The sequence below is a fragment of the Pleurodeles waltl genome, chromosome 6 (assembly GCF_031143425.1).
Source record: "Pleurodeles waltl isolate 20211129_DDA chromosome 6, aPleWal1.hap1.20221129, whole genome shotgun sequence".
NCBI classification, from domain to species: Eukaryota; Metazoa; Chordata; class Amphibia; order Caudata; family Salamandridae; genus Pleurodeles; species Pleurodeles waltl.
In genome coordinates, this window is record NC_090445.1 from 157,213,480 (window position 1) to 157,238,340 (window position 24,861).

General features: G+C 43.4%; 1 protein-coding gene across 9 annotated transcripts in view; it reads right to left on the minus strand.

The window, feature by feature from the left end:
* Positions 1-24,861, minus strand: part of LOC138299444 (signal transducer and activator of transcription 5B) — a 994,326-nt gene that overhangs the window by 321,842 nt on the left and 647,623 nt on the right. For all 9 annotated transcript variants that reach the window (XM_069237688.1, XM_069237689.1, XM_069237693.1 and 6 more), the window contains one exon: positions 17,395-17,569. In XM_069237688.1, the coding sequence (XP_069093789.1) occupies positions 17,395-17,569 (175 nt within the window). The remainder of the gene's footprint in view (positions 1-17,394; positions 17,570-24,861) is intronic.

Below are 24,861 nucleotides of genomic sequence, written 5' to 3' on the forward strand. Positions count from 1 at the left end.
GGGTTTCCGCAGATGGATGGATCTCCCACAACACCTTTATAATACTACTTTTCCAGCTTTAAGGATAATTGTATGGTTAATGGTACTAAAGACAATAAGACATCACAGCTACGAGGACCGTTGTTTTAGAAAAGTCAGAGGTAGCCTCCTCTCTTCTCGGTAACAGCTTCCTTTTTCTAAGCTTTATTCATTAACATTCTGTTTTGCTTTGAAGAGAATACAAAAACAGAGGATGTGAATGTTTTAATTTTCCCTGATGGCTTTTAATCATTTTTACAGCGTTGATTCTGTGCCTGTTTACAATTAAGAACGCACAATCACCACACACTCTGATGGCGTTTACAACCTGGGCAATTTAAAAATAATGACTGTAATTAAGAAAAATTGAGCCATTCAGCACAGAGTCCATGAAAGTTAAAAGCCTAGCTTTCAGCTCTGTTCGGGAAGTGGTACGAATGAAGGTCAGACCGTTACTACAGAAAAGACAGAGACAAAGCCAAAATAGATGGTGTACGAGTTCATCTCCTATAGAGAGAATCGTAAAAATAAGAGTGCTCTAAAAGCCTATATAAAAGGTGATGCACAGTTACAAAGAGTTTCATACATGGAAATCTCATTGAATCTGTAACAAAATATGAGCACCATTTATACTGGCATACCTACACTGTTAGTAAAAATTAAAAACAATGGCTTTCGCTTTGAATAGCCTCTCAGTTGAGGTGCAGATTTTCTTCTAAATCATTCTAGATCATAACTCGTGGATACAAGAAATTTGCCGGCGGGTCATGTCTTCCGTCCGCCACAGTTGCAGGCTACCTTGGTTACAAATAGCTTCACACTGAGATACAGCATTAACTGTATACAATCTACGTCGGCATAGCACTTACACATTAATGTGGTGGAGGATGGCGGCTTTCCATGAAGATACAGACATGCACTACATCTTATCAACGCACATCATTCAAGTTCTAACAACACTACTATTGTCCACTGCAACACCAGAGAAAGTGGTATGGGGTCATGGACCATGTGCTGGGATGCAAATCAACAGAGGTGGTAGACCCAGCAACGAGGCATTGTTCCAAGTTGGGGTGCACCTCTCAGACTCCTCCTACGTGAGAGTAGATGCTCTGAATCACCCCCCTATGACGACCATGAGCTGGACTGCCCAATCCCACCTTCACTGGAGGTACTGTTTGCAACTCATTCCTAAGGTGAGGAATATGCAAAAAGAATATCCATGGCAAGATAAAGTCACTTCATTTGCGTAACAATATTTCTACTGGATATTACATCTTCCTTTAGATTCCTCACTACACTACCTCCCATCCTGAGAGTTAATGCAGTGATTAATAAGATCTGAAGATATGCAAACATATCATATGATGTATGGTCCCTGTTGATGTAATCTAATTTTTTCTCAGCACACCCCAAAGGAACGCAAAAAAGGTACAAGAAACAGACACTAACTTATTAGCTAGAGCAATATATACACCAATGTCCTCACATCTATGGTGGGCTGAGTTGAGGCTGCAGTTGAAATTGTGTGGCACTACCTTGTGCCACCTGAAAGCTATTACTGGAGGGAGATGCATAAAGTGAAACATCTCTGGCAGGATACAATGTTCATCAGAATAATCCAAAGAATTTCACTTTATTTCTCTGGAATATATTAGATATCACTAAATATTGGTCCTAATTATACATTTCTAAAATCCAATCAAACAAGAGTTATTTGGGTAAGAAAATGAACTATATCGAAAGAAAGAATGGTGGCAAGCTTCCCGTTGAGTGATAGTTATTGCAGGTTTCTACAAAGCGTCCTTGGATGAGCTGCAGAAATTATTCTGCAAAGTGTATCTCAATGTACCATAACATCTTGAGAGATGGTCAGCGGGAGCACTTACAACAGGGAAATACCTTTGAGCGATATGATTATCTCTAGGGCTGCATTACGACTCAGGCTAAAGCAAAGCAGTTCTTCCTACTTTTTCAGGTTCCTTTTTGAAACTTTTGACAAGCTGGGCACATTGGCCTTCCTCGTGGATAAGCATGAATTCGTGCTGCTAACACACAGGTGCTGCACGGAATTAGCAGACTATGCCAAAGTGAAGATTTTTTCCAGCACTCCTAACTCTCTGTAGGACAACAGGAGATTAAATATGTATTATTTGTGTAAACTGACCTTAAACTCCTAACACATTTAAATGCCTGTAGTTCGTCTAACAAACGACCATCGACCACAAAGTGTTTTTCATGAATAGGAGTCTATTATTAATAAAAATGTCAAGTTGTTATTCATGTCGAGATAATAGGAACCCCATTCACGTTGTGCTGATTCATAATGCCCGAGTTGATCAACAAGCATAGGCGAGACCTATTGGCGTTGCCATGGCTTGTTTTATTTGAGTGGTTGCATGGTGGAGCATACATGATTGCATCAGTGGCAATGGGTGGGAGAGGAGAGCTAAAAGGTGGGAAGCAACAAGAGCTGGGAGAGGATGGTGGTGAAGACCAAGCAGCAACAGCAGGCGAGAGACCCCACAAGGGCTATGACACGGTCAGCGCTGATCTAAATTTCAATCACATTAAAAAGGCTACAAATAAATAGCAAATTACTTTACCTCCATGCTGCTAAGTACACGTGTGACACCAGACACAGCTATTGTTGGTCTCATGCTGTTGCGAAGGTAAGGAGAGGAGGCGGGTGTAAAAAACAATGTGCCGAGAAGGAGGTACTGCAAAGTGATGATTGGTTTTTACCGAGTGAAGGAGAGACGTTATTTATTTCCTCACTAACACATGCATAGCCCATTTTAGGAAGATGGTGTTTGGAGATACAATTCCACAGGGAGGTGCTTATAATAAAGCAGATGATTTTTATTAAATGGGTATAATTTTGAAAGACCCCGTTGCCCATCACATGGTGACCAAGGAGTCTCAAAGACACAATAGTGATGATGAAGCCAACAAATGGTAAGTACTGGTTGGACTATAAGCCATTTTTTGTTTTCTTTATTTAACAATAAACCGTGCAAGCGACAGTCCACGCGTCATCTCAGTGAAACCTAAAAAAACAAATCAATGAAGCCAGTTTGCACTGGGATGATATGTCTGTCCAAATGTGTGATTTATTTCATTCTTTTTGTGAGCCCACACATAGTGCCATCCCACATCTTGGCACAAATAATGTCAACAGCAGTGGAATTTAGCAACGTTTTGGTTAGAGAAAGAAATAGATTTTTAAGCCTTTTCTTTAAATGTCAATTATTTGATAACGTTTGTGATATGCTTTTAGAAAAAGGATCTTCTGTCCATATTAAATCTAAGCCTTTCCTGAAGGAGAAACATTTTGTTGCAACAGTTAATGTCTCTTGGGGGGTGATGGAGGAAGGCTTTGGGGACAGGGTCAGGAAGGGGTTGTTTCTTTCAACCTTCCCATTAAACCACACAAGTTTGGTGCCACTGCTGGTGGCAATGTGGAAGGAAGTTCTTACTGTTAAGGTTTGTGGTTAGTGGAAAAGCATGGAATTTTCAGCATATCCCTACATGCAGGTTACAGGGTAAGGAAAGGTTACTTCCCTGTAGTTACATTTCTTCACCACTGGTATCTTTCATATATTTGCATGCTAGAAGTGGTCCCTGAAGTCAGGCTTGGAAGGCAATGTTAACGAGCAACATCAAAATGGTGAACAACCGTAGTTATAGATAAGCAACGTTTTTAGGTTGAGCATTGGAGTGCGCATGCGCTGCTTTTCTGATGTTTTGGTACGTATCTGGTCTTTTAACAGCGCCCACCTCATGCCCATCAATATCACTCGTTTGTGGGCTTGCCCTTCAAAAATCCTTAGATAACATTGGTAAATGGTTTACGTTTATCCCTTCTTGGGGAGGATTTTTACCTCCTTGTCTATCAGCCCTGTTACATGGCTAATTGCACTTTTGCAGATAAGTGTGACTTCGAACAAACTTCTTTTTCCTTTTGTGTCTCTCCTTATCGCTGATGCTCATGGCGGCCATGGAGCTGTGAATCAGCTCGCTTATGTGAAACTGTTTTACTTTTGATTTTCAAGTTATGTGGCAGGATATGTCCAGTTAGGAGTTTACAACGCTAATAGCTCTAACTTGAGCAAATGCGAGACCCATTGCATTGCAAATACTTGTTTTCTCTAGCAGTGAATGTTTTATAGTTGCACATGCTCGAACTTTGATTATCAAAGCAGTAACACAAATTAGTAAACAGACAGAAATGATGCTCATTTTCATGAAGGAGGATATGCAGTACTGGCCAGTTTCAGAACAACCCTGCATATTCAGGAAGTAAGTTTGAGTGGAACTCCATGTTGCTGATATGCTGTGTTTTAAGTGGCCCTCTAGCAAAGAGTGCAGCAGCGGCTTCATGCCTGGATGGAATGTGCTCTTATTCTGCATCTGAGAGGCTGTCCAACCTTTTTGCATGGTAGAAGGAACTACAAGCTGTGATCCAGCTAGCAGTACTTTGTTTTTGAGAGAGGACAACATTTGTTAGCATTCCTAAAGGAGAGACAATGCTGGTATGAGTTTCAAATGTATTTTGTTCTACAGACATATAACTCCAATAAGCATTAAAGATGTAAGGGGTAACGGACACTGTGTACAGGAGTAGATGATTGAGGATAAAAAGGCTGGCATGTGGATTTTTTTTGTAGAGAAGGAATGATGTTGTTACTTTAGGCATAAAGTAAGGATTCATAGAAAGAGAAAAAAGATACCTTTATCTTTTGTCAAACTAGGTAAAGTGGTCTAATGGACAAGGCTTGGATTGCTCTAAAACGGTTTGCTGATGTTATAACTGGAAAGGAATGCTGTCTTGCACGAAAGCATTCGAAGGGAGGCCTTGTGTATGAGTTCAAAAGTTTCTTTAATGAGAGCCCCTAACACATTGATGGTCATCTTCCAAGCTTAAACTAGCGGTCTTTTTGTTAGTGGAGAAAAAAGGCTGATCACTTTACCATTCTTATTGAGAAAAATGAAGAAGCCCATGGAGTTCTGAGGTGTTTAGAGACAGATGCAAGATGCTTTCTAATAGGTTAATATTTTAAGCCTGATTCAGTAAGATGAAAAAGGCAAGAGCACATTTGAAGATGGTCAATGTGCTGAGCTGGAAGCACTTCCAGTTCAGTGAGAAGGTCTTGAAACTGCTCGTGCTGCTTGAAGAATCTACCTTCAGTTTGGTGGAATGCTGAGGAGATGATAGTCTGGGTCCGAAGCGGGCAAGCGTTCAGAGGAAGAGGCATTAGGTTGTCAAGTAGAATCTCGTATTTGCTCCTGAAGAGGAGATCTGCACCTGGTTTGAAATGGATCAGAGTCTTTAGTGAGAGGTCATAAACATCTGTGTTTCCAAAAATGCCTGGCCCACACTGTTGCACTTAGTATGAATGTGTTTTTCAGTTTGCAAACAACAATCAGGACCTGGGGAAATGGAGGAAAAGCACAAGCAAAGATTCCCGATTAGAGATTCACAAGAATGTCCCCTTGGATCGCAGGATATGGTCACCTGCTGGCAAAGAACTGCCATCTAGAAGTCTCTAGTGTTACAAAGAGATTCAGAAGTGACATGCCCTACGTTTGAAACACCAACCGAAGCTCCCTTGTCAGTAGTTCCCATTTGTGGCAATTGGAATTGCCTCGGTTTATTACATCTGCCTGGATGTTTTGTAATTTCAGAACAAGTTTCACTGTCAATGTGATCACGTGTTTTAGGACCAAGTGACATAGGAGCTGTGCTTCCTGTGCCAAACGTTGAAATGTTGTTCCTCCTTGTTTTATGATACAATAATTGTCTGCAATGATGAGTACTTCCCGGTAAGAGATTAGAAATAAGAAAATCTTCAGAAGAAGTCTGACTGCTTTGAGTTTTAGAATATTTAATCGTAAATCTTGCAAATGAGAGCCCCAACCATTTAAGTGCAGTTTCTGTCATGAGATGAAACTGCGAATCCACAGTGCAAAGAATCTGAGCATTCATCACTTTAGCATTCACCATTTTAGGGTTGGCTTGCCTATACAAATGATTGGGATTTGTTCGCTCCATTTTACTAGTACGTGTTATTATTGCAGGGCGAACTGTTTCTCATGCAGGAGCCACTGCATAATTAATGGGACTTAAGACATCATCCCCAGGGTATTTCATTTTCGTACCTTGATGTGTGCCGATAAATGGGTGTACTGTAGCAACCTGTATTAGTCTTTACCATCTTTCTTGCGAGGGCTACGTCTTTAGAGTGTCTGTACAAATGATTATTCCTAGCAATCGAGCTGGCTGTGAAGACGTGAGGACTGACTTCTGTAGGTTGAAAGTGAGGCTTAATTAATCTCACAAGCTTAGAGACTGACTTGCTGTGTGAGCAGCTTGCTGGAATGAAGGTGCTCTAGTAAGTCAGTAATCTGGGTGCGAAAACACTCTTATCCCTTGGCATCATTTTGTGAACACATGGATGCTGATTTTAAGTTAAACAGTAGTGCCTTGAATTGGTAATGTTGGCCATCGGCCATGAGCGCAAGTATTTGTGATGCCATACATAAATGGACACGCATGAGCAAGTATTATCTAGGTCAACTGAAAACAGAAAGTCTGTGTTGTTGATAGACTGAAGCATATGCAGAGGTGAAACCATCCTGGAATGTTGCCATTTCATAAACTTGTTCATTGCCCAAATGTAGAAATTAGAATCATTAATTTCCCTGCCTTAATGCCAGCACATTATGAATATACAATGCTCATAGGTGCATTAATACGTACTGATATATTTCATGAATAAACTGCAGTATCATTTTCAGATGAACCTAAAGTAACCATTAACTTTAATCTGTCTGCAAAGTTTCATTTAATTATGGAGCCTAGAAGTCATTTTATTCGCTTTGAGGATTGGCACCATGAAGCATGCATTTTCAGAAGGTAGTGGAGTCAGCGATTCTTTATCTAGGGTTCAAGGGTTTTCAAATTTATTTCCAGTGAGAAGATCCTGTCTTCTACCCATTATTTAGTTTAGTCTGAAAGAGTTAAGTTTTTCCCGAAATTAGTTTGAATCATATGTTCACATTTTGCTTGACTTGTAGCGACAAAAAAAGAACTTATGGCTTTTAAGAACTATATAATCCAATTGGATATTGGGCGGGAACTCTGGTTTGTTGAAACAACTATTGTTGCACATTATTTTGCTTGCTTAGTGGTTGTGTTTTAAACACGTTAGGTTTTTAGGGTTCCGGAAGGTTCTGGGTCATTTCCTGACTTTCTGTGGGCCAGGAAAAATCTTCAGTACAAGCCTTGATAATGTTGGGCTTTCCGTGCTGACTCTACTGCACACATGCAAAGGGCGTGAGAATTTCTGTTCTTAGAGTTTATTTATGTAAATAATGCACCTTCCTTGGATGTTTTGCTGGTAGCCTGGAAACAAACTTGACTGTGTGACTATACTTTAAAATGTCCAATCTCCAGTAATCAGATGTGATTTGACAGCAGGTTACATGACAGGTACAGACTTTTCCCCCATCAAAGGTATGGAAATGGGAGAAGCAGGTTACTGAGGGAGTCAAGTATAGCTTATGGCCACGCTAAATGGGACATGAGAGGAATATCCAAGGCGGGGGACTCTTGGAGGGGCCAAGAGATGATACCATACCTAAAGCTCCAAGACTAATATATATCTTTGGTACCAGCACCTGCGCCAACTCTTAGACCACATGTGGAGGCCCTGAGGAAGGCCCCGGACAAATCACCTCTGGAATTCCGAGTGCATAATTGGTGAGTGCCCCCCTCACCAATTATGCAGTGTCTAGACTATACTCGACCCTCCTATAGAATAGCATTCTCCAATTAGACTGCCTCCGAAAGAAATGGGAGGGAGACTTAGGTAGGCTGGAAAACAATTTTTTCGGGTCAACCTGTAGATACACTTGGGAAGAGGCCATACGGGCCTGATTTCAATTAGTACAAATTAATCTCCTCCCATAGGGTTTATCTCACCAGATCGAGCCTGTTTCACATGGGCAGGGTGGACCTGAATCGATGTTGAGAGGCTGCAGACAGATGGGAATGGTACTACACACTATTTTGGGAATGCCCCCTCATCCAAAAGTATTTTGGGAAACAGGGAAGTGGCTCTCTACAGACCTAGACTACACAATAGAACTGACCGTCAACTGATTGCCCTATACACATAGGGCGACCAGTCCCTGGACAGATATTTCCTACTTTTCTGCAATACGACATTAATGGTGGAAAGGCGTGATGTCATCAGAGTGTGGGGTAGCCGCAAGGACCTGAGGCAGAGGAACTGGGAAGCTGACGTAGACTGGTACATGTGATTCAAAACAATGCTGCATAGGGCTGCCCTAAAAATGTTTACAAAAATTGGAAATTGACATGGATGACATCTCCTGAGGCAGGGCCTGGGAGGGAGACCTTGTTGGGTCTGGGATTTGTAGACAGTACCTTATGGTGGGCTCTCACATTCTGGCCCTAGAAAGGTTAGGCTGGTGCCTCGGATAATGTTTTAAGCCTCAAGTTCATGTTTGTTTTGCGGTGGGGTGGCCGCTTTTCACCCAGTTGTATGAAAATACATAAGGAGATTTAAATGAGTCCCCCATTCCGCCAGCCTTTCCATGGTGGTGTTTACTGCCATGGACAGGCTGGCAGATGGTGATTCGTAATCCCAAGGGCAGCGCTGCCCTAGCGGATTACAACCGCCGGGACCGCCAGGCTCCGCCACGGTCATAACAGCGGTGGTCCGACCACCACCGTGCCAGGGTCATGATGACCCCCTATGTCTGTCTTGATCCCTGGTGCCACTGTATGAAGCAAATTTGAGCTGGTTGCAACTTCCTGTTTGTCATTTACCACATTGTGATTAGGACTGAGACTGGAACAATAGGTCTTGTCCAAATGGATAAACAAAATCCTTAATTCTTCCACTTAGTATCTATTTGGCCCTAAGGCTGATGCTTGAAGTAATAAAAACTGTGTCAGTAGTGAAATACACAAAGAGATATGGCAGTTTCAGCATCTGTTTTGATCATCTGCAATGTATCATCCACATGTTTTGCAGCTCAGTGATACCCATCAAAAGGCACTTTAGACGTGACCACTGTTCGGAAGGGAATATTTCAGAGCCAGCCACACCTTTAAAAAACAACTCATATCGCCAGTTGGCAAAACGGAGTATTTGAGGCACCCAGAGAGGCATCAGTAAGTGCTGAAGATGTATAGTCTGCTCATTTAAGGATAGCCTTGGCCTGTTGCCTATATTCATCTGGCAAATTTCCAAAAGGTGGGCAATAGGCAGACATGTGTATTGTGCCTTGACAAAATTGATAGTAATATTCTGTGACCTGACTGGTGTTGCTAAAAAAAAAAAAAAAACACTGGTTCTCCCACCACTCTGTGCCTAGTCATTTGCCTTTATGATCTGGAGGAACAACTCAAGGTGTCGCTAGCTGCATGTGGGTGCTGAATCACAGCCGTATATTTCTTTTTTAAATGAGCTGCAGAGGTGGCACCTGTTTTCGGATTCCACATAATGACAGATTATTTCCTCAAAATGGATTAGATTAGGATTAGACTTTATGGTTTAATTTGCATTTTCCCTGAAATTGAAAAGAAAGCAGGTTTTCCCCAGGGGGTGCTATTTGAAGATTGGAATTTTGAAAAACCCAGTCAGTCAAGCTGTGGGAACGATATATATAAATAACTGGGCAGAGTTCCCTAGGGGAACACTCTGGATTTAAATACGCATCTGAAATCTAATCATCCCGTTCTTTGTTTTACAGTACATTATCTTGCCTTCTTGAATCGTCCTTCAATCCTGGCTGTAATCATTGCCTTGTGAAGCCATATCCTGCTCAATATCATGTGGTTCTGGTACTGGCTAATTTTGGTACAATTGGTAGAAGCAATTAAATCAGTTCATGACGATGAAGTGATATAGAATTTGTGGTGGCAGTTATCGAGTGATCCTTTTAAGAAATGCTGTTAGCTTATAGGATAAAGTTGTGTAAATAGGGCTTTCTGGTACAACCAAGGTACAAGAGGAGGCCACTGTCGAAGTTGTCATCAAATTAGTTGTTGAGGGGATTGTCGACAAAGTAGTTCTTGTCGACAGAATAACTGTCTTCCAATGGGTGGACTTCACTGTTGATTTTGTTTGGTCATTGACTGGACAAACAAAGCCGTTGAGAGAATAGGTAACATCATTGAGAGGACTAACTACATCACTGATGGGGCGAACTTTGTCATTGACTGAGACAGGCTTAATTGTCGAAAGAGACCGACTTTCTTGATGGTTGAATGATTTTGTCAGAGTTGCCACCGATGGGTAAGCTTTGACAATGGTGAGGCCCGATCTTCATTGATGGCGACTATGTAGTAGATGTCTGAAAGTGTTTTCACATGGTTGTCGATGCCAGAATTGTCAAAAGGGCTATAGCTGATGGGAAATAGATCTGAGAGAAAAGGAGAGAAGCCCCAAACTTGCTGAAGGCCTTGACTTCTCAAAACAGCCACTATGACAATGAGTCTGGGCCTCAGTGGAAGGCATATAGGGTTGTTTAGTAGGGGCCCATAAGGGTATTGGACAGATTTGTTAGAGCTTACAAGCAGTAATTTGTGATTTGCATTCATAGAAGAATCTAAAGTGACACTTTTCACTGAACCGTAGCCAAGGGTGTTAGATTTTAAGCCAGAGTGTGGGTCATACAATTAGGTGGGTTGGTTATCGTTGTTTCCATGTTATTTTAATGTGTATGTATACTGCTATGTTAATATTGACTACCAAGGGTTGCCAGCCTAATGTTAGGGAATAATTCAAGCATGTCAATCCATGAAAGTTAAAAAGATATAGAACCCTGCTCTTTCGAACAGAAGCACGGTAGACTGCTCATCTGTGGTAGCCCTGGCTTTGCAAAACTGTAGGAAGGGATATAACCTAGCTAGTCCTATACATGAGGACAAAAGATTGCATAGGGCAAAAAACATCAACGTAATTAATTTAGTATCATTTTCTGGATGAGGAGGTTTTTATCCAATGTTCTGATATGTCTGTCATGCTAAGATTGTACTTACTGGCAGCATGAGGTTTCACAATAGGGCAGTTTGGTGTTGGATGGTGTAGTGTGTACTGTGTAGTAGATTGTGCTATATGGTGTTCAATTTTCAAAGTCCCTAACTGATGAAATACTCAAGTGCATATTCTGAATATATGTAGCCTGTGGTTGGGATATGTGAGTCAGTTCCCACTCAAATTCCTAATAAACATTTCAAAAAGCACTTTTATGCATCTCTCCCTGCCCCTCTGTAACCCAGTGGAGTTTGCAACAGTTATGTTGTAGAAAAGTACCATCTTGCCTGGCATGTTACCCCCATATTTCACTGTATATATGTTGTTTTAGTTATATGTGTCACTGAGACCCTGCCAGCCAGGACCCCAGTGCTCATAAGTGTGCCCTGTATGTGTTTCCTGTGTTATGACTAACTGTCTCACTGAGGCTCTGCTATCCAGAACCTCAGTGGTTATGCTCTCTCATTTTCTTTCCAAATTGTCACTAACAGGCTAGTGACCAATTTCACCAATTTACATTGGCATACTGGAACACCCTTATAATTCCCTAGTATATGGTACTGAGGTACCCAGGGTATTGGGGTTCCAGGAGATCCCTATGGGCTGCAGCATTTCTTGTGCCACCCATAGGGAGATCTGACAATTCTTACACAGGCCTGCCACTGCAGCCTGAGTGAAATAACGTCCACGTTATTTCACAGCCATTTACCACTGCACTTAAGTAACTTATAAGTCACCTATATGTCTAACCTTTACCTGGTAAAGGTTGGGTGCTAAGTTACTTAGTGTGTGGGCACCCTGGCACTAGCCAAGGTGCTCCCACATTGTTCAGGGCAAATTCCCCGGACTTTGTGAGTGCGGGGACACCATTTCACGCGTGCACTATACATATGTCACGACATATGTATAGCGTCACAATGGTAACTCCGAACATGGCCATGTAACATGTCTAAGATCATGGAATTGTCACCCCAATGCCATTCTGGCATTGGGGAGACAATTCCATGATCCCCCGAGTCTCTAGCTCAGACCCGGGTACTGCCAAACTACCTTTCCCGGGGTTTCACTGCAGCTGCTGCTGCTGCCAACCCCTCAGACAGGTTTCTGCCCTCCTGGGGTCCAGCCAGGCTTGGCCCAGGAAGGCAGAACAAAGGACTTCCTCAGAGAGAGGGTGTTACACCCTCTCCCTTTGGAAAAGGGTGTTAGGGCTGGGGAGGAGTAGCCTCCCCCAGCCTCTGGAAATGCTTTCATGGGCACAGATGGTGCCCATTTCTGCATAAGCCAGTCTACACCGGTTCAGGGATCCCCCAGCCCTGCTCTGGCGCGAAACTGGACAAAGGAAAGGGGAGTGACCACTGCCCTGACCTGCACCTCCCCTGGGAGGTGCCCAGAGCTCCTCCAGTGTGCTCCAGACCTCTGCCATCTTGGAAACAGAGGTGCTGCTGGCACACTGGACTGCTCTGAGTGGCCAGTGTCAGCAGGTGTCGTCAGAGACTCCTTTTGATAGGCTCCTCCAGGTGTTGCTAGCCTATCCTCTCTCCTAAGTAGCCAAACCTCCTTTTCTGGCTATTTAGGGTCTCTGCTTTGGGGAATTCTTTAGATAACGAATGCAAGAGCTCATCAGAGTTCCTCTGCATCTCTCTCTTCACCTTCTGCCAAGGAATCGACTGCTGACCGCGCTGGAAGCCTGCAAAACTGCAACAAAGTAGCAAAGACGACTACTGCGACCTTGTAACGCTGATCCTGCCGCCTTCTCGATGGTTTTCCTGGTGGTGCATGTTGTGGGGGTAGTCTGCCTCCTCTCTGCACTAGAAGCTCTGAAGAAATCTCCTGTGGGTCGACGGAATCTTCCCCCTGCAACCGCAGGCACCAAAGAACTGCATCACCGGTCCTCTGGGTCTCCTCTCAGCACGACGAGCGAGGTCCCTTGAACTCAGCAACTCTGTCCAAGTGACTCCCACAGTCCAGTGACTCTTCAGTCCAAGTTTGGTGGAGGTAAGTCCTTGCCTCCCCACGCTAGACTGCATTGCTGGGAACCGTGTGTTTTGCAGCTACTCCGGCTCCTGTGCACTCTTCCAGGATTTCCTTTGTGCACAGCCAAGCCTGGGTCCCCGGCACTCTAACCTGCAGTGCACGACCTCCTGAGTTGTCCTCCGGCGTCGTGGGACCCTCTTTTGTGACTTCGGGTGAGCTCCGGTTCACTCCACTTCGTAGTGCCTGTTCCGGCACTTCTGCGGGTGCTGCTTGCTTCTGAGAGGGCTCCTTGTCTTGCTGGGCGCCCCCTCTGTCCCCTCACGCAATTGGCGACATCCTGGTCCCTCTTGGGCCACAGCAGCATCCAAAAACCCTAACCGTGACCCTTGCAGCTAGCAAGGCTTGTTTGCGGTCTTTCTGCACGGAAACACCTCTGCACGACTCTTCACTACGTGGGACATCCATCCTCCAAAGGGGAAGTTTCTAGCCCTTGTCGTTCTTGCAGAATCCACAGCTTCTACCATCCGGTGGCAGCTTCTTTGCACCCACAGCTGGCATTTCCTGGGCATCTGCCCACTCCCGACTTGATCGTGACTCTTGGACTTGGTCCCCTTGTTCCACAGGTACTCTCGTCAGGAAATCCATTGTTGTTGCATTGCTGGTGTTGGTCTTCATTGCAGAATTCCCCTATCACGACTTCTGTGCTCTTTGGGGAACTTAGGTGCACTTTGCACCCACTTTTCAGGGTCTTGGGGTGGGCTATTTTTCTAACCCTCACTGTTTTCTTACAGTCCCAGCGACCCTCTACAAGATCACATAGGTTTGGGGTCCATTTGTGGTTCGCATTCCACTTCTAGAGTCTATGGTTTGTGTTGCCCCTATCCCTATGTGCCCCCATTGCATTCTATTGTGACTATACATTGTTTGCACTGTTTTCTATTGCTATTACTGCATATTTTGGTATTGTGTACATATATCTTGTGTATATTTGCTATCCTCATACTGAGGGTACTCACTGAGATACTTTGGCATATTGTCATAAAAATAAAGTACCTTTATTTTTAGTATATCTGTGTATTGTGTTTTCTTATGATATTGTGCAAGTGACACTAGTGGTACTGTAGGAGCTTCACTCGTCTCCTAGTTCAGCCTAAGCTGCTCTGCTAAGCTACCTTTTCTATCAGCCTAAGCTGCTAGACACCCCTCTACACTAATAAGGGATACCTGGGCCTGGTGCAAGGTGTAAGTACCCCTTGGTACTCACTACAAGCCAGTCCAGCCTCCTACATATGTCATCAACTTAGTCACCACCCCCAGGAGAAGCAAAAAGGTGTGAGGTCAACTCAACCATCTAGCCCTGTAACACCCATCTGGATTTCTTTCATTTCCATCAATTTAAAAAATGAATTGTGGCCTAGTATCTGTGACCCCATCTTTTTCAGCCCTGGATTCTTTTCAAAAACTGTTTCAGTTTCAACAGGAAAATCCGTAGAACTCCTTGAAATGGACCTTGGCAAGGCTTCATTATTTCTTCAAAGCTCATATCTACTAGCTTTTCCTTTCTATATGAATGCCCCTCTCCTGTACAAATTCTGCATTTGCTTGAGGTGCCTGCTCACATCTTGCCCCTTATTTCCTATTTGTTTTTATGCAGAACACTAACGTCCTTTAACAGGTCTTTTAGAAAGGAAGATCAACAGCTACAAACATTTTGGAATGTGCATTTAGATTACTGAGACATGCTACTGAGTCTGGCATTCTGAGGCCTGCAACTTCACACTGTGGTCTCTGTGAGCAGTGACACTGTCCTGTCAATATCACATGTAGGTCGCATTTGTAAAGCTAGCTGTGCTTTGCTATTTTTGTTAACTCTGATGTGTTGTGTAATGGCAATAGTGTGCCTGAACAAGACAAACAATGAGGTGTTCAGTCACCATGGTTATTACAAGGTGGCCCTTCGGTACATTTAACATATTCGAATGAGCTAGTCTCACTTAAGGGGCTATCAGTCTAACGTAGCCTCAGCATTCTGCTACATCTCCTCTTCTTCTTCTTCTTCCTCCTCCTGTTAGCTCAGTGTTTATTAAATCATGGTTAACTCTAGAACAAAAGTAGACAGAGCGATAAGAGTTCCTAGCTCCATCTATACACCACTCAAACCCCAGTCAGTAGTACACTTGGGCAAAGCTACCAGTGGAGGCCAGTAAATTTAGGAGGGAGGGAGGCGGGACACACATGCACACTCACCCACACTCATTCATTCATTCATTCACTCACACACACATGCGCGCACACACACACACACACCTATTCACAGCACTCATTATCAAATATTGCAAACATACATGCACACATGCACCAAGCATTCATTTAAAAAAAACACACACACTTACTTTCAAGCTTTGCCTCCGAGGTCCCAGGAGGGTTGGGACTGCTGCCTTTCCTCACTGGCTGACCTTACATCACCCAATGAGGGAAAGCAGCAGTCCCAACTTCGTCACAGAGTGGTATGGGGTCAGTGAGACTTCTGACCCCACCCCACTCTGTGACGAGGTGTCACTGATTAACACTTGCCCTGGGCGCTTCAAGGTTAAAACCTGAAGCGCCTAGGTCGGAGTCAATGGGTGGCGCTTCCCCTCGTCACCGAGGGGCAGGGCCTCAAGGCACCTTTGCTGAGCTGAGGAGGTCACGACAATAGGAGCTGTGACCTCTTCAGCCCAGCAAAGTCCAGCTCAGGCAGCAGGGAGCCTGTGCAAATCGCGTATGTCTAGCTCCTGGCTGCCTGACCTCAAAATGAAGAGGGGCAAAAGGTGGGGGGGGTGGCCCCTCTGCTCCAATTAACGGGCCGCGGCTGACAGCTACAATGCACTATTTCCCATGTACTGTTTCTAACAGACTGACCTCAACCATGCTGCACATCGCCTACAAGTATGACCCCTATAACCACGGGAGTAACCTAATTCCAATTAACTGCGGATTTCTTCTTACCACCTATAATTTGTCAAAAAAAGTACATGATAAAATGTAGGAGGCTTATAATAGGTATCTCTACATAATGCTCCTACTATGGCATCACAGGGCTCTGCTAACCTTTACAACTCAGAATGAAAGGACCATAAAGCACGACTACACCATTTTAGGGAAGAGTCTTCTTTTACGGGAACATTTTATTTAGGCTGTAGGCACTATTATCGTACAAGACCATTAGCAACAGGAAATGACTGACCTTAAAGTCATGAATTCCCCTATAAACAGATGTGCAGAGTAAATTGGCAGCGATTCTGAATTACAACAGCATCCAACTGCAATCTCTAAAGCGATTTCACTCCATTTCAAAAAGCATAAACACTTGTGAAGCTTTGAAATAACAGCACAGTTTCTTTCTCTACTTTTTACAGAACAAATATAGAAGGGCAAATATCTGCATTTTTACCATACCAAGCCTGACGAATACTGAGCAGGATAATAACACATGAATGTTGTGATCATCTATGAACCTTGAATAAAATGCACTACCATCAAGATACACCTCATTCTGTGGTGTGCAAAGAGCAATTTCGTTGAAATTTTACTCCCAGTGAACATGAACTATGCAAAATTAGTGTTTACCAGTTGCGCAATTTGCAGCCGTTATTTGATCGGAAATGGCTGCTGTTTTCAAATTTAAAATGTTGTTTGATGTCTGACAATTAGAAAACAATAAGATAACAATTTGAAATCCTTTAACTGCTGTAAGATACATGGTAGAGCGTTGAACCAAACAAATTAATACAATTTAGTTTATGACAATCAAATCTTCTAAGTTAAGACCTTCAGACAGCTCTTAAAGTGGGTGTATATTTCTTTCTTCAGGGGGGCCTTTAAAGCACGGCAGCCAATCCTTCAGGGCAAGCTGCATCATCATACAATGCCTTTTAAATTAAAGAGGTGTGTCTTAACCGAAAAGGTGGTTCTGCAACTATGGCAGGACAAAGTAGTAAGGCGAACTAGTGATGGGCCTAAGTATAGAAAACAAAGTAACGTTGAATCGTTTTTTATTTGTACCAAAGCTGGTGCAGAGTTGAATGAATATAGTTGTTTTCATACACAGGAATTAAAAAAAGGACTCTAGCTGAGATTATTTAAGAATATTGTGTTAACTGGTTATGAACAGGAAAATGTATGAGTAAGGTGGAGTTTTACAAGACCTTACACAGGATCCACACCAAACTTTTAGTCTCTTTCACTGCAACCTAAGAATAGATCAATATTTTTGGGGGCTGTCTGCTTAGGCCTATATTCATCATGTGGGTTATGTGATGAACTGGCTGGGACAATGTGCTCTCACCTTGGATACGAAGACTTTCTTGGTACTGGATGATGAAGTACTCCTGTGTCTGCTGGAGCTTCTTGAGGCCGTTCTCGGTGTCCTGCGTGATCAGCCTCAGCTCCTCGAATGTCTGATTGATCTGCAAGTGTTTCTGAGACAGCATGTCCACAATACCACCCACTGGAGAACCAGACTGCAAAGACAAAGGAAAACCATGTATATTTTCAAATATAAAGGCAAAGAATGTTTAAATTCGGCAGTGAAGCTTAAGTCAAACAACGCAGATGTTGAGAAAGGCATGATTTTGTGTCTGTTGAAAACCTTGAGCAATGGGTGTCCCGAGGGCATGCAGTCATCCAAGCACCGTAAGGATTGTAAATCTGGGATTAAAAACACGCCATCCTCTCTAAATAGCCAATTAATTAAATACTATGAATCAAGGGTATTTTACACACTCATAAACGTAAAAATATTAATTAAAATGAACAATGCTGGTATGAAAACAAAGCACTTGATCTTTTAAAGCCAACACATATTTAATCAGCGTTGGCAAATCCATTAGTCTGGCCACACACCAAAATAACCTTTTAAAACTCCATGCATCACTTGCTTGCTTTGAGGTATATCTTTAAAGCAACAGGAAGGTAACTGGGAAGGTAAATAGTTGAATGAGTTCTAAATTGTTAACTATGACATAATGGTAACTTAATGTCATCTCTCCACAGATTTAAAAGGTCAAAACCATTCACGTCATAGAGCTTACAGTAGGGGTGGAACTTGTATCACTTTTGGGTGTGACACAATTTGGGAAAAGTCAGAATGAGTTAGTTGGTGTTACAGTGAAGGATACGTTATTTACCTTTGTACCAATATTTGTAGTTGATTCTCTAACTACTTGCAGATTCTTCTCCTCATTAATATTTTTCAGACTTGATCCTGAAAAGGTGAAATTGATCTCCCGTGCCAGCAGGTGGTGCCACAGCTCTAGCTTGACTCCTGTGTCTCCTGCTATATGACATCACAGAGCTGTACATATTACCACCAGTGTTCTGACATCAGTTCCCTTCCATTTAAACACCCTTGAGGCCGAGACGAGATTGACGAAACTGCCAGAAATGCAGTGCAGAAAACTAACTCGGAACCTTCTAAAACACACAATATTCTACTCACAGTAGGTTGGTGGGCAGTCAATTGTTTAATCTGCGGGTAGATACAGTATCTATCAGAAATAGTTTTACTGAATATAATTAACTTATTCTTATGATGAATACTTCTACCTGTTCTCAATGAGAAGAGGAGAAAAGTGAAGCACGAACTTTTCCACATGGAACCAGATCGCTATACATCCCTACAAGCTCAGAACTGCAACAATAATGCTTGACAAAGAACAGAAGCAAATCCCACGTTCCAACCTAACCCATTTTAGCAATTCTAGGCAACAGTGCAGATGAAACAGCCTTTACTCCTGCAAAGTGGGCCTGACATCCGAAATACCACTCACTAATATTCATATACTTATATATTAAATGTTTTGAACATGATGCAGTAGAACAAACATTTGCTTCTGGCCTACCTTGCCATTCCAGCGAGGCTCAGCCAGCCAGGGCAGTGCCAAAATTAACAACATGACACTAAAAAATTTGGAAGACACAAGAAGAGCACCCACCCCATATTTTCTCCTGCACTGGCAAGGTATGGAAACCAAATTATATGGTAAGTAGAAGAAAAGAAGCAAACCGCGGTGCACCAACATATCAGACAGAATGAGAGAAAGGCTAGAAGCACTAACCATCACTGTTACCCTGACACATACCAACCAAAGACCAGAAAATACACAGACATACAGAAGAACAGCCATAATGCAATTGTGCCTGGGTGCAAATCATGAGCCCATTAGAAGCAAGGACCAAATCAGACCTTACTGAGGTCTGATAAACAATGAAGAGAAAACATGAAAGCTTCACAAAGAAAACAATCATCACTGAACAGGTGAAAAGAAACTCCAGCAGATAGTGTTGGTTTGAGGAGGACACAAAGCGTTTCAACTGGTAGTTTCACCCAAGGAAAATAAGCTTCTTCCTCAATGCTCTATTACTACAATACAATTCCAAAATGGGGGCAGCATTCAGCAAGATCCCATTCAACATCCTAGAGACAAAGAAGATAAAACCATGATGTCCCCACTTAGCCCTAAACTAATTATGATAGTTCATATGAATAAACTATCCATATGCACCCCTCAAGCAAGATGATCTGTATCATAATGGAAGTGGAAGAAAAGAACAGTGATGAAACAGCAACGGAAATGCACTTCATCCCCTTTATGGTCTAGTCACTAAAAATAAAATCACTTGACCTAATGACATCATATCCTCAAAGTTCTAGACACTACAACCATGATCCACACCATCCTGAGTATAAGCCCCTTCTTCTAAAAACAGCAAAGTACTTCCTAAAGCATCAGCCTGGCCCTTCATGGGGTAATCGAGAAATCTAAAATCTAGATCTTTTTGGTCCTGCAGTACAAAGAACCAGGTTCGAACAACAGGTTAAGGTACACCCTCTACTCAATCATCAAACCTTGAATTGTACTGCATCAGTCTTGCATACCTACAAGGTAATTTATATACGCCCACTTGATTTGTAAGCATTCAGTGGTTAGTCACTGAGTGAGACAGTATTTGAGCAAAATCAATACATAGCGGTGGTGTCCACCTTAAGTTCAAGGAGTAGGGTTTGGTCCAATTTGAGGATACGTACTTAAAAGAAATTTACATTGCAAATGGGCACTGCAGAGGAGAGGCTGTAGAAAAGTGACCTTAGCCTGCACAAGAGTGTGACAGTAACACCAGGTTTCAATTCCACATTAACTAAACAGAAGGATATATTGTCGAAACAAAATAACCTTAAAACTGCAGCTGTACATTTGAAAGTGCCATTAAGGGTACTTGAAATGTTATGCAGCAGTGACAAACCCTTAAAAGACAGTGGTATGCACAGTAAGTACTTTGTGCTGTTTTTCTATACTGGTTCCTTAGGTACCTTGAGGTTGTCGCTCCGGACAACTCAGGATTTTTTTTTTTAGCAACAAAGGTTTATTTTACAGTTCTGTGTAAGGGATTGTTGACAGAGGCAGGGTTGCCCACGGTCAGCTTATTCAAGATGTGCTTAACTGGTCCCCATGTCACAAGACCAATCCTGCCAACTCTGCTTAGCTTGAATCTGTGTGATTTCAGCCCAGGCATCTAGGCAACAGGTAAAAAGAGTGCTGCTTGTATGTCAGAGTCTGTAAAGGGCCTTGTGCCAGAAACATTGTCCCCTATATGCCACATGCCACAAGGGGATGACTTTCAATCTCCCTTAATCCTACCATGTCTCTAAATCTTTATCTCGCTTTAAAACCCTCACTCGGTTTTTCTACCCATCTATCTTTTATACACATAGCGCTTTATGTCATCCAAACTGCCATAAATCCACTTCTGGTACACTAATAAGGAACACCATTACCATTCCATCAATAACCTGAAACAATCTTAAATTACAACCAGCTGGGTTATTTGACTCCCAGCCTTCTTCTCTGCCTGGCTCCTCTCCTACTGGTGGGAGCATCTTGTGCCGCACCTTCACTAGCAAAACACTCTCGTTGCCACCCCACCAGGACCCTGAGCCTCATGGCTGGCTTACAGGGCACCTACTGGAGGCATTGGTCTTTCTATCAACTGGTGTGTCAGGGGGTCGGCACCAGTGGCCCTGGAGTGACCCATCTTATCGCTACGGGCCAGCTTGTGACAAAGTGCTTAGTCCGTCTTTGCAGGGCATCAGGTGGCTTCTCTGTTCAGCTATACATACTTTTCGCAGTTGTTGCCTCCCAGGTTCATGGTCTTCACAAATGTATCTCCCTTGTACAGGGGTTTTTAAGTGGGAGTGGAAAGTTCTAGGCCAACCTTAAGATGCCACATCATCCCTCCTCCTGCCCAGCATTCTGGGACAAACCATTAGGGCAACTCCAAGTTTTCTCTAGAAAGAAGAGCTCCTTAGAGGGCCTTGGATCCACACCTAGCTGACATCACTGCCTCATCCCTTCCCACCAAAACTTCAAAAAGTGAGCCCCTCATGTGCTGTCTCCAGAGGTCTTCCCTCCCCCCTTTGCTCTAGTGGACCTGTAATGTGACAAGCTAATTATCAGATGCAGATTTCGACCCTTTCCCCTTCCAGTGATTTGGGTCAATCACTGATAATTGCTCTTTTTCTGTGGGGAGGTCACAAGCATCTGGAGAGAAGGGAGAGTGCATGTTAATCTACATCACTACATGCCACAAACAGATGCTTACAGGGTAAGTTACATCATCAGTTTAATGGCATGTGTGGCTGTAGCTGCCTAACAAATGTCAGCTATAGGAATGTTTCCAAGGAAAACCAGTGAAATCCATAGTTGTACCCTTCTTTTCCAGTAGAGTGTGCTCTAGGTGTAACAGGTAACAGTCTCTTGGCCTTAGCATAACCTAGTCTGCATACATTTAACTATCCGTCTGGGTATGCCTGATTTGAATACTGGGTTACCTTTATGAGGTGGTGAAAAAGTTCCAAAAAGTTACTTGGGCTTCCTGAAGTCTTTGGTTCTGTCAATATAGAACATGAGAGCTCTTTTGACATCTAGAGTGTGAAGGGCTCTTTCTGCAACAGAGTAGGGTTCTGGGAAGAAGACTGGTAGATCAATAGACTGGTTATTGTGAAACTGTGAAACCACTGTAGGGAAAAACGTAGGGTTAGTGTGAAGGACTACCTTATACCTATGAATCTAGAAGAAAGGTTCTTCCAAGCTTAGTGCCTGGAGCCCGCCAATATGTCTGAGTGATGTGATGGCGACTAAGAAAGCCACTTTCCATGAGAGGAATTGAAGTGGACATGAATGCAGGGGTTCAAATGGGGGACCCATAAAACTGGTGAGCATAATGTTAAAGTTCCACAATGGTGCAGGAGGGACCCTAGGTGGAATTACAAATTTAAGACCTTCCATGAAAGTCTTTCAAAGCGTTTGCACCTTGCAGCATAACAAGCCCTGGTAGTAGGTCTACAGGCTTCCCTGAGAATGTCTACACAACACACCAGCAAGCCTAGGTAGCCAAACTCTATGACTTCAGGAGCCATATAGCGAGACTGAGTGACGTGGGGTCTAGATGTCGGATTTGCCCTGGTTTTGAGTGAGAAGGTCTGGTCTGTTGGGAGCTTCTCGTGTGGGACTACTGAGAGACCCAGGAGCGTGGTGAACTAAGGCTGGCGTGCCCAAGTGGGAGCCACAAGGATCATGGTGAGAGATGTTCAGAGGATCAGGCAAACAAGAAACTGAACGAGAGGTGGGAAAGCGTAGGCCAATATCCCTGACCAATTCATCCACAGAGTGTTGCCTTTGGATAGAGGGTGTGGATACATGGAGGCGAAGCTTTGGCATTTCATGTTTTCTGCTGTGGCGAAAAGGACTGTGTGAGAAGTACTCCACATTGTGAAGTACAACTGAAGGAATTGTGGGTGGAGTTCCTACTCGTGGACTTGTTGCTGCATCCTGCTGAGCAGGTCTGCAAAGTTGTTGCCTGAACTAGGAAGGTACTCGGCTACCAGGTAAATGTGGTGGTAAAAAGCCCACTTCTACATGGTCTGAGAAAGTGGTGACAGGACTGTGTACCCCCGTTTCTGTAAGCAATACATGGCTGTCATGTTGTCCGTTCGGACTAAGACAACCTTGTGAGACAGGTGAGGAAGGAATGCTTTCAGGGCTAGGAATACTGCTTGATGTTCTAGGGAATTGATGTGTAGGGACTGGAGATTGGCACTCCAACGTGTGAGTGATGAGTCTGTGGTCAATGTGAATTGAGGCACAGGCTTTAGAAAAGGCAGCCCCTTCAAGAGGTTGTTGATGTTTGTCCATTGCAGATAATGGTGTGTTTTGGTGGTCTAACGACACTAGATCTTCCAGGTGACACTGTAACTGAGACCATTGGCGAGACAAACACTGTTGTAGGGGATGCATGTGCCTGGCATGAGGAATGATGGCATTGCAAGAGGCCATCATCCCTAACAGATGCATAATGGTCCACACTGTGTATGTATGGCTCTCTTGAAATTGAGGGAGGCTAGTCTAAACATTTTGGACACGAGCTGGGTTGGGATATGCCCACTCAAACTCCATTCAAAACGGCCCCCAAGTAAGGCTGAACCCGTAGAGGCTGGAGGTGAGATGTGGGAATATTGAGAGTGAAGCCCATGTTGTGAAGGAGATCCACTGTCAACTGAGTGTGTTGCTGACACTGGTGCAACATGCTGGCTTTGATGAGTCAGTCATCAAGGTACGGAAACACTTGAATGTTTTTCCTTCTGAGGTGTGTGACAACTACTGATAAACATGTAGATAGTATCCTGAGAGCGAATGGAAGGACCTTGAGTTGGTAGTGTCTACCAGTAATAACAAATCTTAGGTATTTTTGATGTGCAGCGTGAATTGAAATGTGAAAGTAGGTGACTTTTAGATCTAGAGCGGTCATAAAGCTGCTGTCTGATAGGTCACCTGAAACTTTTTGCCTACCTCCTCCTCTTTTTCTGACCTCTTTACTGTCGGTTTTAGGCCTCTGGGCACTTTACCACTGCTAACCAGTGCTAAAGTGCATGTGCTCTCTCCCTAAAACATGGTAACATTGGCTCATACCCAACTGGCATATTTAGTTTAGCTGTACGTCCCTAGTAAAGAGCACTAGATGTGCCCAGGTCCTGTAAGTTAAATGCAACTAGTGTGCCTGCAGCAATGATTGTGCCACCCTCATAAGTAGCCAGCCACTTAACCATGTCTCAGGCCTGCTATTGCAAGGCCTGTGTGTGCAGTTTCACTGCTACTTCAACTTGGCCTTTAAAACTAGTTGCCAAGTCTTAACTCCCCTTTTTCTACAAATAAATCACCCCTAAGGTAGGCCTTAGGTAACCCATAGGGCAGGGTGCTATGTTAGTAAAAGGCAGGACATGCACTTATGTGTTTTACATGTCCTGGTAGTGAAAAACTCATAAATTCGTTTTTCACTACTGTGAGGCCTGCTCCTCTCATAGGCCAGCATTAGAACTGCCCTTATATAAGTGATAGATTCTGATCTGAAAGGAGTAGCCATGTCATGTTTAGTATGGCCAGAATGGGAATAGGAAAATCCTACTTACTGGTGAAGTTGGATTTAATACTACTATATTAGAAATGCCACTTTTAGAAAGTGGGCATTTCTCTACACGTACTGCCTTCTGTGCCTTACAGCCTGTCTCCAATCCATGTCTGGGATGTGTTGGTTGACTGCTCAAAAACAGGACACTCAGTCACATCTGCATTCATCCGCATACTGAATGGGTCTCCCTGGGCAGAAAGGCTGGATGGGCTCTCCCTTCCACTTCAAAGGCCACTGGTTTGACCCCACAGATAGGACTGACAACCCCCCACTGGGATCCTGGCAGATAAGG